Source organism: Parasteatoda tepidariorum, chromosome 3 (genome assembly GCF_043381705.1).
Source record: "Parasteatoda tepidariorum isolate YZ-2023 chromosome 3, CAS_Ptep_4.0, whole genome shotgun sequence".
Classification (NCBI taxonomy): domain Eukaryota; kingdom Metazoa; phylum Arthropoda; class Arachnida; order Araneae; family Theridiidae; genus Parasteatoda; species Parasteatoda tepidariorum.
Genome location: NC_092206.1, coordinates 18,229,672 through 18,247,726, shown reverse-complemented (window position 1 = coordinate 18,247,726; position 18,055 = coordinate 18,229,672). Strand labels below are relative to the sequence as shown.

Here is an 18,055-nt window from a genome sequence, read left to right as displayed (position 1 = left end):
ACCCGCACACTGACCGCAGACAGTGATGCTTGACTTCGGTGATCTGCTGGGAACCGTGTCTTAACGATCAGTCCACTGCGGGACTATTCTGGAATGAGACTAGGTGCTTAAGTAGTACACCTTTAGGGCTTGCAGTCATTAAAATAATGCATCACAGTTGCCGGCCAATTCCGAGGAAAAAAGAAAGGCTTTTAAAATTTGAAGCATAGTTTAAACACTAATTAAGTTTCACACTGGCCAACTACAACATAGTTAACAGAAAATAAATTCTTGATTTTAACCTAATTTTAAATATACCAGTGCTTTCTTTACTTGTTCCGTATGATATTTTACAGCGCTGAGTTGAGTTGAATGAATTAAAAGCCGGAATCGACATTACTGCGCCAAACAAAAATGGTATCATGTAAATTAAGTAAGCTAATAAACTTTGGTTATTAACTCTCACGCAAAAGAAAAGAGGGGGGGGGGATTACTGGTGTCCTTAGAAGTCGTGTTTTCCGCAATTTACCTAAACTTTTAAGTACCAAATCTTGAATACCTTCCTGAACTAAAGGTTTTCTTTCTTGCATATATCATAAGAACTGAAGAGTTTACTGGCTGAAGGTTATAAACGATATTTTATATAAAATAAGATATTTCAGAGAAAAAAAAATTGTTTTAGTCTTATTTAACAACACAACATTTAGTTTGTCAAGCCTGCAAATTCTGCAGAAGGACATTAAATTACTGTCTTTTAATTAATTTATTTATTTATTTTGAGAGGAAGAAGGTTTCAAAGGGTAACATTGAAAGTATCTCTTTTAGTTTAATTAAAATGGCAGAAGTGCGAAAGCTAAGACGCAAACAATTTAAACGAGTATTGTAAATATTGCCCATTGTGAGCTTGCTGATAAGAAAGGAAGACAAATCGTACTTTTTACTTTCCTTTGTTGTAGACGTATAAATTTTAAACGACGCGACGGTGGACATTTTAATGACATAACATAAGTTAATGGACATTACTTACTGTATGACATCAGATCTTCTAACTTTATGCCTTCTTATGTAAAATAAACCAACTACGGAACTCATAACTAGTAGAAATCCCACAGCACATCCAACGGCTATGTACAGAGAACCAGCTGTAGCTATCATAGCATCTGCTAAATCCAATTAAAAGAAAAGTCAATTAAAGCTAAATCAATTAAAGAAAAGTTAGATTAAGAAAAATGTTGTTGAACACATTAAGTAGTTATTGGACGATTGGATTAAATGTAGAGTTTGACATTAAAATGAAGGAAAAAGTCGGAGTCAAGTATTTGGAGTCGAAACAAATTTTGCAGGAGTCGGAAAAATTTGCTCGACTCCGGTTGATTAAAAGCTAGTTTTATAGATTAAAAGAAGAAACAAAGTTTTTGATTTTAGGAAAATTATTCAAATATTTGCAATTCGTATTCAGAATAAAAAATAACACTCAAATGAATATTGTAACAATTATTTAACCTTTCGCTGGTACTACAAGCTGACCAGAATGGCAGGTTCCACCATACTAAGAGCTTTATCCAAAAGGTTAAATTATAACTTATCACATTTGAACGTTTTTGATTCTGTGTTTTGACTGCACCATTAAAAAACTTGATGCATTTCAGAAGCAAATTTATTTAGCTCATTTGAAAAGTTAATTAAAAAGGCATGCAAATGAAATTCATGCACCATTTGCAATAGTTTCAGAACATTCTCTAAAGAATCTTTTTGTAGGCGGAATTTACGTGCTTGTGATATCTTTTATGTTTTAATAGTTCAGTACAATTTCCATATTTTTTAAAGTTTATGTCTTCAACTGTTATAATATGAAAGTAATTTTAAATAAAATAACTTTGCAGCATAAATTTGAATTTGGAATCAGGCTGTAAGAAAAGGCTGTAGGCGAAGTTGAAAATTTAAACACTCTACTCCATAGCTCTGAATATAATGTACCAAATGCAATAACATTACGTACACAAGGTAAGGAAATGGGACAATATTATAAGCTAAATCTGGGAAGAAAATAAAAAAATAAATAAAATAGATTCATTGAAATCTGTGGGACTTGTATTCTTAACCAAAAAAAAAGGTAAATCCTCTAAGAGTATTTATTATAGGAACATAAACTGTCTTATAAAAGTAAAATCATAGTATTTATACTATGAGTGAAGCAAAAATTATGTTAATAATCTTTCAAATTTAAATAAATAAATTTAAAAATACAAGTGCAATTAAAAAAATTGTGTCTTTAGAATAATTTTTTCTTTCAAATTAGGTCGTACACTTTACTTTAGTAAAATTAAAAGCTCCACACAAATCAATATAACGAATGAGTCCTGTTACACAGGGTTAGTGGAGCGCGCTCTCATTTGTTTCAACTTTCTTGTGGAAACTACAGCTCGAAAGCCGACTTTTCGAACAATTAATTTTTAAGTTTTCTCACGACATTATTATTCATCGTTAGTTCTTTTTTTTTCAATGACATTATTATTCATCGTAAGTTCTTTATTCAATCTTTAGAAAAAATTCTGTGACAAAAAACTAATTAAAATTCTTACAAATAATGCTTACAAATAATATTCGATGATTCCCCATTTTTAGAAACACATGTGGCATTCCAACTGAAATTGGTTCCACCAGTCTGCTAAAGCTGGGTATTTGCAACTCGAGATGAAGGCTGCTAAAATCAGTTGGTTTTGTATAAACAAGATGGCGTGTTAACGTAAGATCTATTAGGCTTGGTTTATTAACACGTTGAATAATTTTAGAATTAAATTTAAATGGAAACCTGCAATTGGGACATCGTTTGCAGGTACTCAGTTGCACAAATCCGAATCTCAAATTTAATAAGAAATTTCATTTCAAGGAAAAAGTTAAAATAAAAAGTGCAGTTTTTACAGCACTAGTTAATAGTATTTTCCGTTACGATTTTTTGTTGTTGTTGTTAAAACATTCCATATTTATCGTTAAATTGCCTGTTTACATAAAAAGACAAAATTTACACTTTCTTCTGGCATTTAAAATGTTATAACTTTTTCAACTCTTTACGTACTGCGACTTTTTTAACAGCTAAGCCAGCCAGCTCTGTGTCACAGAACCCATTTATTACCAATTAAACACGTGAAGAATACATAATAAACACACGAAGCCTTACCAATCATAAGAGTATCACCGGATGTATCATTCCCTGAAAAAAGAAAAAAAAATTAGAATTTTCTATACTTCCTTAGTCTAAAAGCAAAATATATGTAAGCCTTTAAATAAATAAGTTAGATAGAAAACTTCGTAAGATTTTCAAAAATAGTATACTTAAAAGCCTTCGTTCAAAAATAGTATACTTAAAAGTGCATATTTCATATTATTGGCAAAATTCTTTAATGCTCTGAAAACTGTTAAGAAAGTTTCATGGTAAAATACTGAAGTTAAACGGATTACGTCGAATTCCTGTTGATTTTTATTTGATGTCATAAATCATAACGCTTTTCATTCCTGTTGAAAATCATTTTTACACACATTTAACCAAGAGATGTAAGCTTGCAATCGATTTTGTAAACAATCGATATTTCTCCTACAGAGGAATAGAATAACGTGCAAAAATGTATCGTTTTAAAATAGTGAGGATAATAGAAAATGAAAGGGGAATAAAAACAATCCAAACCGTAAATATTGATGTCACACAATGTGTATGCATGCGGGTAAATTAAATTGCAGGAGAAAAATCGTTTGGAAGAGATAAAACGATTTTCAATAGTTTAAGAGAAGAAGTTTAGTTGTCTCGGAGCTTCAATTTGAAGATCGTTTGGATGTACATTTTTCATTCTCACTCAATTTTATTGAGATGAATCGGTTAAGGTATATACAGACTGTTTTATCTCATCTAGATATTGTAATGTCTACATCATTTTTACTTACAGACTATCGTTGTAATCATTTTTCGCTAGAAATTTGAGAAGTAGACGTACGGCACAAGGATATAAACATGGAAGCTTTGTAACATAGAACCATTGTATAGGAAAAAATGCTTTTAACGCTCTATGTTTTAAACTACTGCATTTTCAAAGAAAAGATGAAAAACGAGATAAAGCTTCTTATTATTTTATAAGGCACAACTTAGTACAAAATGCAATTTTAAAGAAAATTCAGTTTTGCTTAAATAATATAATGCTTAGAAACTAGTCACACGTGACTGAAATTTTTCAAATAGAAGATTTTTAAACTATTAATTATTTTTATTTTAAAGTGAAAATGAAAAAAAGTTATGTGTGAAAAATCATTGAAACACCGAGAGTTCGAAGCATAATAATAAGTCGAAATTTCTTTCTTTGACAAGAAAAACAAAATCCGATTTGGAGGCTAGAGCGCAGTTAGTGCATCAATTTTATTACGATTAAGGGAATTTGTGCATAAGAATTATGAAGATTTAAGAATTATTTCCTGTAGATTTATTTTTTAAAACATTCCTAAAACGTCTATGTCAATGAGAATGCTTTGAACAAAAGTACATTTTTTCAAACAATATTTTATTATTTTCAAAATTAGAGGGAGAACACAGATAGTATGTAATAAGTAATCTTAACTTTATTTTAATAGTTCACGAAATATAGATGGGAATGAATTAAACGAACGAACGAAAATTAATAATAAATGGGAATTTCAAGGCAAGTGTAATAAGTATATTACTTCTCTACAGAGGCGATTTTCAAACAATATTTTCAATTTCAAACAATATACAAAACAAAACAAATAAATTTATTTTATAAATTATGTTCAAGCATTGGATACCTTTTTCAATAATTGACGAGCAAAATTTTGTTACTTACTAACTCAGAGGGACAACATAGATGGTATTCAATATGTCATCTTATTTTTTGTTTTTACAGTTAACGAAATAAAGTTATTGCAAACGATAGTTTTCGAAGAATATAAGGACTATTCTTTATAACAGCAGGTTATTAATGAGAATAAAATAATCTAAGTTTGAAACCAATTTTCCCCTTTCTAAACAGATAGAAAGATTAAAAGAAGGTAAGATTTATGGCAGTTTTCCTCGAAGTGTTTTATTTTTCACTTTCGGCGTGGATTTTTGCTACTTTCAAAGTCAGGGCCAACAGGGACATTTATATCTTTTAGGGTCGCAAAGGGATGGCAGTAAATAATGCGAGGCGCATCGTAACTTTGTCAGAGTTGACCTTAGGAGAATAACCCACTACACACTGCCATAGAAGTTCTCTAACTTCTTTATTATCTATTAAGTTAGAACCTTTAGTTTCTTAATTTTAGATACCATGCAAGTTTTAATTTTTACAGCGTGGATAATTATTATTATTTTTTTTTAATTTTTGAGATTAGATACAAGTTGAAATTTATATCTAATCTTCAAAATTAATATTTTGAATCGGTACGAGGACAAGAAGCAGATAGATACAGAGAACAGCCACTACCCTACCATAGAAGTTTTCTGACTTCTTTTTTATCAGTTAAGCTAGTATTTTTTAACTTAAGATACTACGCATTTTAGTTTTTAACAGTGTTAATAATTTTTAGATGAAGTTATTTCTTTTTAAAATGAATTCTCAGTTTAGATTTGATTTTAATTAATATCTAATCTCAAAAAACATTAATTAAACTCAAGATCTTTAAATTAATCTTAAATTTTTTTTTAATTAATATATAATCTCAAGAAATAACATTTTAAACTAATACAAATACAAGTAGAACCACACAGATATTTAAAATAACCATAAAAACTAAACTAAACTCAGCGGCGCGACAGCTCATAGAGGGCCAAGTCCTACTGTGCCCATCTCAGTTTTCTTGACATTGGGCTCTGGGGTGCAGGAGCAGATGTTCCGGTCAGGTGGTCAGCCGAACGTGGAACCACCAGTGTTCAGTTCCCAAGCATGCTTGGTACTCATTTATCGACCCACTGAAGGGATGAAAGGCTGAGTCAACCTTGCCCGGCCCGAGGATCGAACCAGGGACCTGTGGCACAACAGCGCGAAGCCATATGTTGATATAACCATATGTTGATGTCAAAAGACAGTAGGGGAAAATAAAAGTTTTGTAGGTATATTCGAAGTATTTTGTACAGTAATATTTCTTGGAAAAGAATTAAGTTCCCCCTTTTTTTTATTCTTTGAGAAGATGGGACACCAGTGTCTCTTTTATGTATTTATTTCTGCCGCTCTAATTACAAGCAAAAATAAATTTGGTATATTTCAATTATAAAAGACAGTCTAATAGTTACTAAAAAGAATATTAGATTATCGAAATCATCAGCCATTGTACTAGACAATTCGTCTACATTTCGTAACCTTTCCTTTGAAATTAACATGTTATTTTCATAAAACACAAAATAACTGCTAGAGTAAATACTAGCCATCTCTAAAATCTACTCAAAACACACTCTTACTTATATGACATATTTTCTTCCTTTTCAACACAAGTTGAGTTGTTTCCGGAAATGGCGGCAGCATTGAAAAGTTCATATTCATAAATATTTCAACTTCAGCGTCCACTTTTCCAGTACACAGCAGTACTACTCGGAATACTGAAACATAAAAAATATGAATATGAATTTCAGGCACGAAATTGTAGAAAGTCAATAGGCTAGGACAAATACTGTTAAGTTTCTAGCCTGAAGAAAGAGATAAAAATATTCAAATAATTTAACTTTTTCCGTATCGGAAAACTTCAAAAGTTTCGCTGTGAATTTAAAAAGAGCTATATTTTATTGTTCAAGCAGAAAATAAGCGCCAGGGCTCAGGTGGGGAAAGAAAAACTCTTACTAAATCGAATACCGATTCAACTGAAATTTTCTTAACGGATTAGATCATCTGAAAACAGGACACGTTCGAGAACTTTTATTTTATTTTTTAGCCAACGCTATCGTTCTATGTTATAGTTAAGGGGCTAGCCTTGGGTAAGCAGCTCTGTACATTAATTCTTCGAATTTAATATTTCAAATAACTGTTTGTAAAATTTTCGGGAAAGGTGCTGTAAAATTATAAAAAATAATTATCATGAAGAGAATTCCAAAATTCTCTTAATAAAATTAATTAATTATATTTGAAAGCTTCAAACAATTGAAATAATTTTTTTAAAAACATTTTTAACAAACCAAGCATTAGAAAACAGTTATCAGCTACATTTTATATCAAAATATAGATTTTGAACAGAGCCTTAATTTCAAATTTTCTTTAATCTTAAATTCGAATTTAATACTCCAAATAACTTTATGTAAAGTTTTCGCAAAAGGTGGTATAAGATACATTTTTAAATTATAAAAGAATATTTTTTATAGAGATAATACAATACTAAAAAAATTTCTTTTTATAAAATTAATTAATTCACTCCAGAAAATTTAAACAATTGAAATAATTTTGTTTTGAAAACATTTTTAATAAACCAAGCACCAGCAAACAGTTATCAGTTAAGTTTTATATCAACAAATAGATTTTGAAGTAAGCTTAAATTCAAATAGTTCAGAACTTTTTTAAACATCGTTTTTTGGTGTAAAACGCCATGATTTTCCACGAAGTCAGTAAAAATGGTTCTGTTTGCAGTTATCGAGTGAAAATTACGGACCCTTGCTAAGTACACATATATCTGGAAATAATTTGTGCGAAGATACCAACTTAGAAAATAGTGTGGTTAGTCAGTATTTGAAAGACAAAAAAAGAACCTGAAATGATATTACCATATAAAATTTACCATTCAAACATTGACGCAACAGGCATTTTCGCAACAGGCCGTTGTTAGCCGAGGGGCTTTAGAAATTAAGATGAAGATTAAAACTCCACAATTTCATGACCTGCTGTATAATTGTGGCAACGTGGTTACAGGCCACTTATACATCCCAGACAAGTTAGTACCCATCTATCTGAAGGAAGATTTAAGCCACCACTGGGAATCGAACCCCAATCCTTCACAATGTCATAATAATAAATGTAGCATTGATTAAGATATTACCAAAACAATATTTTTTTTCATTTACATTATTTTTAATTTTTAAATTTAAATGTCATTCCCAGATTTTACACGGAGAAATATTTACTCATAGTTACTAGATTTTAAGGCAAGACCTAACTTTTGCGTTTGAATTGGAATTTTATTTCAGATTAAATTTTTTCCCTCGTTCTAATCTAAAAAATAATATTCTCGAAATTTATTTGCGTGTTCCATTATAATTTTTCAAAAAATAGGCTGAACAAATTTCACGATTCCCCTGATTTCTGACAAAAATTACACACACGAAACATTCACATAATCGCTTACGCTTGAATAAATAAAAAAAATATCAATTTAAGAATAAAAAAAAAAGTAACTTTTTCTAGAAATACTATACTCTAGAAGTCCTGAGAGAAAGAATAAATAAATCAAAAGTAAATGACTATCGAATAAATTCTCCTAATGAGATTCAACAAAAGCTCGCCACAACAAAGAATACATTAGCATTTCTATCGCCAAATAGTTCTTTTATACGGGGGTAGAACAGCTTGCTCGAAACAAACTATCGAACAGATTCAAAAACCACCAGAAAACTACTTTTTAAGGACACGCAGTAGTCTGAATTTAGAGTGCTTTTATGCTAATACGGAAAAAGAATATTCCCATTAATTTTTGTTTGTTTGTTGCATAGACTGGCAAACCACAGCAAATTCTGGGTCTACAACAATGTTTATGGCAAAAAGCATGCATAGACAATGGCAGCAAAACGCGGACATCGGTTCCGCGTTACTTTTACGAGAAGTAGATACATAATAGGACATAAATCCACAAGTTCAGAACGTCGTTATATCCAGTATAGAAGTCTTCTTAAACGAGATTATCGAATGCATTGTATGTGGAACAAGTAAAAAAAAACGATCAGAAATTGTTATACGCTTTACGAACATTAGGGTTAGGAAAAATTTATGAAAATTTCAGGCATATAAATGCTCTTTTCTGGGGCATTTGTAAGTGTTCGTAGAAAGAATAGTTTATTTGGCAGAATTATGACAAAACATGTCCTCTTGGCTGACAGTGGCGCCAAAACTTAATTTAGTTGGGTTAAAGAGTGCCTTTTACCCATGATTCACCCTTTGTTCCAAGACACACATAATATTGTTTTTGACACATGACATTTAATTTAGTCATAAAATATTTCACTTCTACAACAGACTTGACGAGAAGAAGTTTTTAATATAACATGACTGTAAACAGATCTAGAACAAATATCTAAGGGTTTTGATAAAGAAAAATTTTTGTGCATGCGTCAAAATTCAATGCATTTTTAAACTGTTTTTTGATCGTATTTTGCTTCAAAACAAAAAGTAACTTTTAAAGAAAGTTTTATTTTTTCAAGTTAAACTAAAATATAGAAAATTAATTTTATTTCTTTAAACTAAGGTAAGTTTAAAACGAACAAAAATTCATCTAACAGCATAATATTTTGGTAGCTTCGATGTTAAGAAGACTGATATTTTTTTATGTATGTTGAAAAAAAAATCATAGAAATAAATTCTGTAAACAGTAAAATAATTAGGTAGTTTCGAAGTTAAGAAGATTGATATTTTTATATTTGTTGAAAAAAACTGTAGGAAAAAATTCTTCAAACAGTGTAATATTCAGGTAGTTTTAAAATACAGAGTGAAAGTAAAAAAAAAGTAAGAAAAAATTCTTCAAATAGTGTAATATAAAGATAGCTTTAAAGTTAACAAGACTGATATCCTTACATATTTTATATATATTTAAAAAAATAAAATAAAATTTTTTTCAGACAGTACAATATTTAGGTAGTTTCAAGAAACAATTTTGTAATATTTTTTGGCAAAAATAAGAACCTTCAAGTTATGGCAAAGTTCTCTCCCAGTACTAGTTAGTCAATACAATAGAATGATATTTAAAAACAAGAGTAAAACTTAGTGTTTTTTAATTTTAAAATTAAAAAAACATAATTTAATACTTTATGAAAAAATTACAAAAAATTTATTAAGATACTAACTACTATATACAATCAAACTTGCGTAAGTTGTCCTTTTATGGGACATTTACTTCAAGGTCTGCATAGACAAGTGAACAACATATAAGGGGACAACTTCATTGTTTTTGCCAGTTTCGCTACTTATCTTTGAGCTCAACTTAGACTTACAGAAGTGGACAACTTAACAGATAATATTGGCAACAACTTAGTTGAACTGACATTTTAGGTGACTTTTCTTACCTTCCTGATTGGTTGGAATGCTTCCTTTTCTACTTATGTTAAGTTGAGGAATCGCCATGGCTTCAGGATTGCTCACGCCAATGTTTATAGAATATGGAACCTATTATTAAGAAAAAGCATTTTGAAATTAATTCGCTTCTCAAATAAATACCTGATACGTTTCAGAGTTCATAGAGCAAATTTTTTATAATTAAATTACGAAGTAACAGGTAAAATATTTAAAGTCAACCTATAATAACTGGGGATTAGAACAGCTTTAAAAAAATGGCGTTTTTTAGGTATGAAATGCAAACTATTCTAGATATTAGAGGTTTATGAGTAAAAGTGAAAGAAAAATTGAGGGCATTGTAAATTTTATAAGACAAGCTACAAATATTATATTAAGTTTAGATAACTAACCATTTAATTAAATCAGTATTATTTAAAATATTCATTCAACTCGTAGAGTACAGAAGAATAATATGCTTATTATTTTTTTTCATTTACTTGTGTCAAACAATTCAGCATTCCCTATGAGAATGGTTCTTAGATTTTTTTAAATTAAAATATAGATAAGTGGTAAAATTAAACGGTTTAATCTTTAAAATATTACTGCAACTTCCAGATTTTCCAAACCTGTCAAAAATCTGGAGTCTATTTAGTTAAACAAGATTAAACTTGCCATTTTTTTACATGTAAACAGAATCAATTAAAAAAAAAGTTAAGGTATTAAGCAATTTAATCTGCTTAGTTTATTTAACCAGTGTTTTTATCAGCGTAGATTCTAAAAAAATGGTAAGCTTTATTAAACTTTATTGTAATAAAACTTTAGGGACTAAAAATAAAAAATTAAGAGCTTATTAAGAAAATAAAGTTCCTAAAATTTTTAAATAAAGTATTGAGTTAATTAGAATAATTAGATAAAGAGTGTCGAAAGTGAATTTCGTCTAAAAATTAGCAGAAAAAGACAGTATTTTTAAATAAAATATACAAATTGTTAGAAAAATAAGGCAAAAATTGAAAAATAAAAATAAACATATTTTATACTCTGAAACGAGAATTCTTTCCTTCAATGCATCTTTAACACTTCCGAGAAAAAGTCAAATACTTTATAAAATACAAAATTCCCACTCCTGCATTACTAATAAAAATAACGTTATTTTAATGAATTTTTGCCTTTAGAAATATTTTTGCCAATATTTCGTCATTGTCTTTTAAGAAAATTGTTGTCAATATTTTATTTATGTTAATGAAGATTAACACAATTGCGAATTAGATATCCCACACAAAAAAAATTGCTCTAAATGAGAAAATCCCAAAATTTAGGCAAAAATTCTCAAATTGAGAGGACAATCTCCTAATATGAAAAATAAAAGAAGTTTATATGATGTATTTGATTAAAAATAAGGATTTTTAGAATATAATCACTCGATTCCTTGTAAAATTCCTATCCAACAAGCGCTAATACTTAAAAAAACACATAAGTAAATAAATAAAAGACACTGATTTAAATCGTTTTTCTCTTTTATTGCTCCATTCAACAATTTAACACTTAAAGCGATTTTCCACAATAATAAAAGCCTTGTTACCTGCGGTTTTTCTCTTAATGTGCAACAGTTGCGGTCAATACAATGCAAGACATTCAATTTGCGGAAGCAATATTTTACATTTTGCAATTCCATTGAAACAGAAGATTGTGGGTTCCTGAAAATTTACTTTTTATTCCTAGCTCGCGTCTAAAACAAAGATATATTGTTCCAATAAAGTATTCAACTGGGAAAGATTGTTGAAAGCAAAGCCATTAATCACACTTTACACTGATTTTTAAAGATTCTTTTTTATAGCTTAGAGTTCAAAACATACTGGTTTTGGAATTGTCATTTTGGTTGCTTCGTATTCACATTTGCATTTAGCTTTAAATTATATTTTTTTCTAATACGTAAGGAGAGATAGACATAAATTTTTAAGTTCAAAGCATTTTTAAAAATAAATTCTAATATTAAAATGAATAAATTCTACTATTAAAATGAATAAAATTAACACTTAAAATTAAAATTTAATTCCTCACAGCAATTTAAAAAAAAAATTACATATAAAAAATAAAAGACACTTTATACTTAAAATTAATACGTTATTTTTGGATTTAGTAACAAAAATATTTTTTTCTTTCCCGAAAATCTATTAGTTTTTAAATGAATTCTTATTTTAAATAATTATAAATACAAAAATACAAGTTGCAAAAGCTTTCATTTAAATAGACAGTAGAAAATTTTTATTTTATATTTTGCGTAGGGCGTAGGCTATAAATATACATATTTTAAAAAATAATTAAATACAAGTAGTAACTATTTCTTTCCGTTTGTTCCCAAATCTGTTCTATGAGCTTTTTCCAAAATAGTTAATTTTTATTATAGTGGTTACAGTAAAATCTATTATATTTCTTTTATGTGGCACCATAAATTAGGGTATTTCTCTATCTAATGGCAACACCATAGTTATTATTCATTTTGTTAGGCTGTCTTAAGTAATAAAATAAGTAGTGTTATAAAAATTAGTTATACGTTAAGAATTTATTTTGATTCATTTTTTCAGGTTGTTTTAAGTAATAATTAAAGCGGTGTTGGATAGCCAGCTATACGTTAAGTATTTATTTAGAATAATTTTGGTATTTTTATAGAAATAAAAACTTGGTTGCAATGTTATTACTGAGATTTATTTTTGATCCTTTGTACAATGACTAAAGAAATTATAAACATAAACCATGCTATGCAGCAGCATACCATTTCACTAATTATGGGTGATGGAGCTTGCCTTTTTCGAGCAATAACATATATTATATACATCTTACTATATATAAAATTCTAATGATGGTGTCGCAACTTTCCATTGTTGTCAGTGCATTTTTATTGGCCAGAAAATCACGTGGTGTGATCCAGTTTTTCCTCATTCGTCTCCTTATTGTTTTGGTTGTAGTCAGCATAAAATTAATAAAAGTCATGCTTTTCTTTAAATATTTTTGAATCCCTAACTTAAAGTTATTTTCCTGTACTGCTATTATTACGCTTTTAATTCAAGAGTTTAAAACTAAGAGAATTGCTGTTTTCTTATTAGTATTATAATGTAAATCTGCCTTACATTTTAAGATAAAGTTATTTAGAAAGGTGGTCTAACAATTATTATTTTTGAGCAAATAACATTAATATACTGTTATAAATTACAGTTAAAGAGATCTGTTAAATGATTTAGAACTTAAGGATCAGCTTCATGCACAATGAGATGCAGGCAAAAAAAAAAGTATTTAATATATCCTACCGTTTGGTAAGTGAAAATATTAAATTAAGGATGTGAACTCATCAAATTTGTTTCAACAATATAACGTTATAACAACATAAATGTTATTTAAAAAAATGATTACTTAGAAAAATCACTTCTGTTTACCAATAGATCTAAATATCTAATATATATAATTCTCTTACGTGGCTCCCAAATTTTGGCTGTATTTCTTTTCCGCCGGTGGCAACGTTTGCTTTGTTTTGTTTACGTTACTATTTCTCTTACACGGCGAATCGACCAATGATTGCCGCTAAAAATGTCACATGCCAAATCTAGCTGAGGTGGCTCAACATATAGCGCTTTTAAAAACGGAAACTGAAATAACCAGAGAGCATCAGCTGCGGCAATCTCATACTATTAAGCTAGGCAGAAGTGAGTAGTCTTTGTCGATAGATCTCTATTTTAGTATTTTGTCGAAAGCGCTTTTTTTCGCGAATTTATATATGACGAATTTTGATTTATATCACGAATTATACTATAGCACATTTCTAATAGGTTTAACGAATTACATGTCATTTATTTGAATTCAAATTTATTTTAATGACTTAGTATTTACTAAAAAGATGTAATTTTTTTACATGGATTTGAATGATTGTTTTGAATTTTTAGAATTTTGTGCATTTGCAATGTACCTAAGTTAGTAGCGAGCGAAGCGATCTTGGTACGCGAAGCAAACCATATAAGATTGCGTAGCAATTTTCGGGGGTTGGCGAGCGTTAGCAAGCAGGGGGCGCAGCCCACTAGTATATATATATTATACGATACTCAAATTATGGATCAAGAGGTGCGTGAGGAAGCAGTGCAGAAAGTAATGAATCAATGAGATGAGTTTTGTACCTTATGTGACGATAGAGATAGACGAATATTTCTGCTGCCTACTGTGCTGAAATACACCGAATTCATACTTATGGTATTCGTGTGTTATGGTAGACAGGCAGATTTTAAATTATTACTAAAACTCAATGTATAGAGAATTTTGAAAATAACGTGGATATCTCTTGAACAAAGTAACAATCTAAGTCCTTCCACGCGGACAAAGCTAGAGGGTGAACTAAATTTTATCAAGGTATTGTTTAAAAGTAATTAAGTTGTCAGGATTGGAGAATTAGAATATTTAAATACAGTTGTGCTATGCATTCGGCTTGGTTATCATTAAAGTTTTTATACAGTACAAGATAATTTAGAATAGTGATCAAGCTGGCTAGTTAGATATAATATAGCTTTATATACAAAAAAAATTTCAACATCTATTTTATATTTATATTATAACCGTCGTTGTACAGACGACGCAATTTCTTTTGGGTTTACTACTACTAATGTTCAACTCCGTAGCCTTGTGATTTTGAACCCAATCCAGAAGACAAGAGAACTCCTGGATCAAGTATTGGGAGAAATTTTACATTCGCGGAGGAATTTTTTTTGATGCAACTAACCCGCATTTGCGTTACATGGAGAAGAAAGCCACGAGCACATCCCACGGTTAGCCTGACGCCAAGGGAACTCTAACCCATGACCAATACCACTGATGATATTTAACGTCATCACTGTGGTCGGTGCAAGCCGGATGCGAAATTCATATCAACCAGCCATCGCTGGGATTCGAACACTCTACCCCTGAGCCATCACGGCTCCAACACCGTCTATTATAAGAATTTTTTTCACTAGCTAGGTAAAAATAATAGTAAACGAGCATCATTTAATAGCCAAAACATAAACTTTGGCATACAGAAGACATAGCACAAAATAAAACTACTCAAGGATGAAGTTCAGGAAGAAAACGTGCAAAGATGGATGAAGCCATAGGTGTGGTTTTCATGTCGATTATCAAAAGGGTGACCCTCCCTGGCAATATCTGCATCGGCAAGGATTGCTATGTAATTAGCACAATCATTAACTGCGTTGCTTAGTAACATAAACGGGAGAATCGTTGAAACAAAAGGAATCACTATTAAGATAACACTTCTTTACGGAAATTAGAGACCATTTGAATCACAAACGTCTGGAAACTTGGCTGCGTTTCAAAGATGGTAAGTGAGGATAAGAATTGAGAGAATCCCAGACAAATATTATACCATCATTTCAGAAGGAAAAAAAAAGCATTGGGGCTCACGAATTTATTTATTTTTTATATAATTAATCAGGAGTTTTTAGTCCACGATCGAAAATAGGCATTGCGGTTGGTTGTATTTATTTATTGATGTTAGAAAATACGTATTTAATAGGTAATCAAAGAGGTTAAGGTTTTTCAAAATTTTCAAAAACAAACTTAAGTTTTTCAGAAAGAAAAGTTAAAAAAAACAAGAATTTTTCGGTCTGGAAGATCATGAAGGTTTAGGCTCTACAAATTTCGAGACCGACCAACGGTATGATAGTGACATGAGGTCAGCATTGCGTTAAAGATACATTGCTCCCAGACAAGCTGTTTTCCATTGATTTGAAGCTGGGCAAACTGAAGTCGCCTCCGATGATAGAACCCCGGTTTTTTTAAAATGATAGCTCAAGGCCTTAACCACTAAGCCATCACGGCTCAAACTTGTAAATTTCGAAGAAAGAAAAAATAGAGGATGAAGGAAAAGGATAATAAAATAAAATAATAAAAATTAATATTTGGACTGATAAACTAACTCGACATTTTTTCTTAGTGTCACCCTTTTGTTGACAAGAAATTAAAATAATAGAGTGTGATAACAATAAATTTTACTTTGCGAAAAACTTGGGTGACCCTACTCAAAAAGTGACGATTCAAGTTTGTAACTCAAGATAAATCTCTAGTTTGAAACTCAAGAAACTGTGGATAAAAATATAATTGTATAGATCTAAACGGAAAGTTCTGCTGTTCAAATTAATCATTTTCCCACTTTATAGACAAATTTAACCTTTATATGATTGACGGACTAGAGTTTCAAACTTAACTATGCAAGTTAGGTTCGCTTTCTGTGCTTTGAGTTCATTAAATCACTGTAAGAAAATATTCTCATTGATAGATAAACCTTGGTTTAGATGTTCAAGTGCCGTCGAGCTAACTATGAAATGTAATCAAAGTTCCCCCCCCCCCTCCTTTTTACAAAATGCAAATGTGGGTGAATTCGCTGCAATGTTCGACCTGATGCTATTATCAGGAGTTCAGTTATCTTCTAAGTTAAATTCGTAAAATTTTCGTAAAAATAATTTCGTAAAATTTTAGTAAGGATAAATCGTTAAAAGCCATAAATGTTAATTCCGGTTGCTCTTTCCTAGCAATAAATTCACAAACTTTATAACAATTTTATAAACAATAAATTTTATAAACATTAAATTCACATTATTGAAATAGTTCTAGCATGGTCGCCAAAGAGCGGATATAGGACACTGTTAATTGTGAACGTATAAACATTACAAGCTACTGCCAAAATTCACTAAAATGCCATTTAGAATATTTATTCACTCGACTCTTCATTTATTTGTTAAATAAAATAAAATAAGTCAAAATTCACTAAAATGTCACTTAGAATATTTATTTACTCAAATCTTCATTTATTTGTTAAATTAAGGAAAATAAGTCATCAAACAAAAATCAATCAAATATAAATAATTGTTCAGAACCTAGTGTTTTAATATATTTTTTGCACAGTCACAGCTGTACAAATTTGCAAATCTGTTTGTGAATATTTAATTCCAGAAATGTGCTTAGTATAAAATAGAAATAAAGAAGCCAATTTCAGACGATAATTTTTTATAAATAGCTGCCACCAAACGCAATTATTTGTCGTGGTAAAAATTTCATACAGATAAATAAGCGCAAGGCTTACTTTAAAACTAGACGCATCTAGAAAAATTAATGAAATTTCAAAACCTTTTAAAATAATTACCACTGGTTAACTCTACAGACAACAAAAGCGCTATTTACTCTCTTTAATTTATGCAAGCCCATTTGCAATTATGGAATAATTTAAGAGCAAGCAGTTCCCAGAATCGAAAAATAAGACGAAAATCGCCAAAGAAAAGCATTGAAGAAATGTCGCACAAACACATAAATCTTTTAATTATCAGGTCAATTTGGCGTGGGCAGCATATATTTCTTTGCTATCATTAATTAGAGGGCAAATATATCTTTATGACTTCCGCAAATGGTCCAAACGTAAATCTCTTGGCGTTTTGTGAGAAGGCAATTGTTGAAGCCTTGCATTAAAGCTAATCAACAAATAATGGACAAGCTCTTAAATCTCTTTATCTCCTTTTGAAAGTGTCTTTACTCTTTTTTTTTTAAATTTATTTACTTGCAATTTATTTCACTTTTGAAAGGGGTAGTAAGACTTTAAATATTTAATGCACTTAATGGTTTTTTAAAAAATTTTGTTGCAAAAATAATTATAAGTTTCGTCGAGTTAGACGATTTAAAATTGAGTTTATACGCGTTTGAATGAATGAGAACGCAGTTAAAGTTTACGTCAAATAAGTAAATATTTCGTTATGGTTAAAGTTAACAACTAATAAGTGAATACTTTTGCTTTTTTTCCTATAACACAACATGCTTTACATAAAAGCCAATCATCAAAT

The 18,055-nt window shown here is 29.8% G+C and overlaps 1 protein-coding gene across 3 annotated transcripts in view; it reads right to left on the bottom strand.

Annotated features, from left to right (window-relative positions):
• LOC107457357 (tyrosine-protein kinase RYK) overlaps positions 1–18,055 on the bottom strand; it is a 258,687-nt gene that overhangs the window by 26,628 nt on the left and 214,004 nt on the right. For 2 of the 3 annotated variants that reach the window (XM_043046508.2, XM_043046428.2), the window contains exons 3-6: positions 10,208–10,307; positions 6,416–6,553; positions 3,158–3,190; positions 1,007–1,142 (exon numbers count right to left, since the gene is read on the bottom strand). In XM_043046508.2, the coding sequence (XP_042902442.1) occupies positions 1,007–1,142; positions 3,158–3,190; positions 6,416–6,553; positions 10,208–10,307 (407 nt within the window). The remainder of the gene's footprint in view (positions 1–1,006; positions 1,143–3,157; positions 3,191–6,415; positions 6,554–10,207; positions 10,308–18,055) is intronic. The other variant, XM_043046458.2, reaches the window with a different exon arrangement.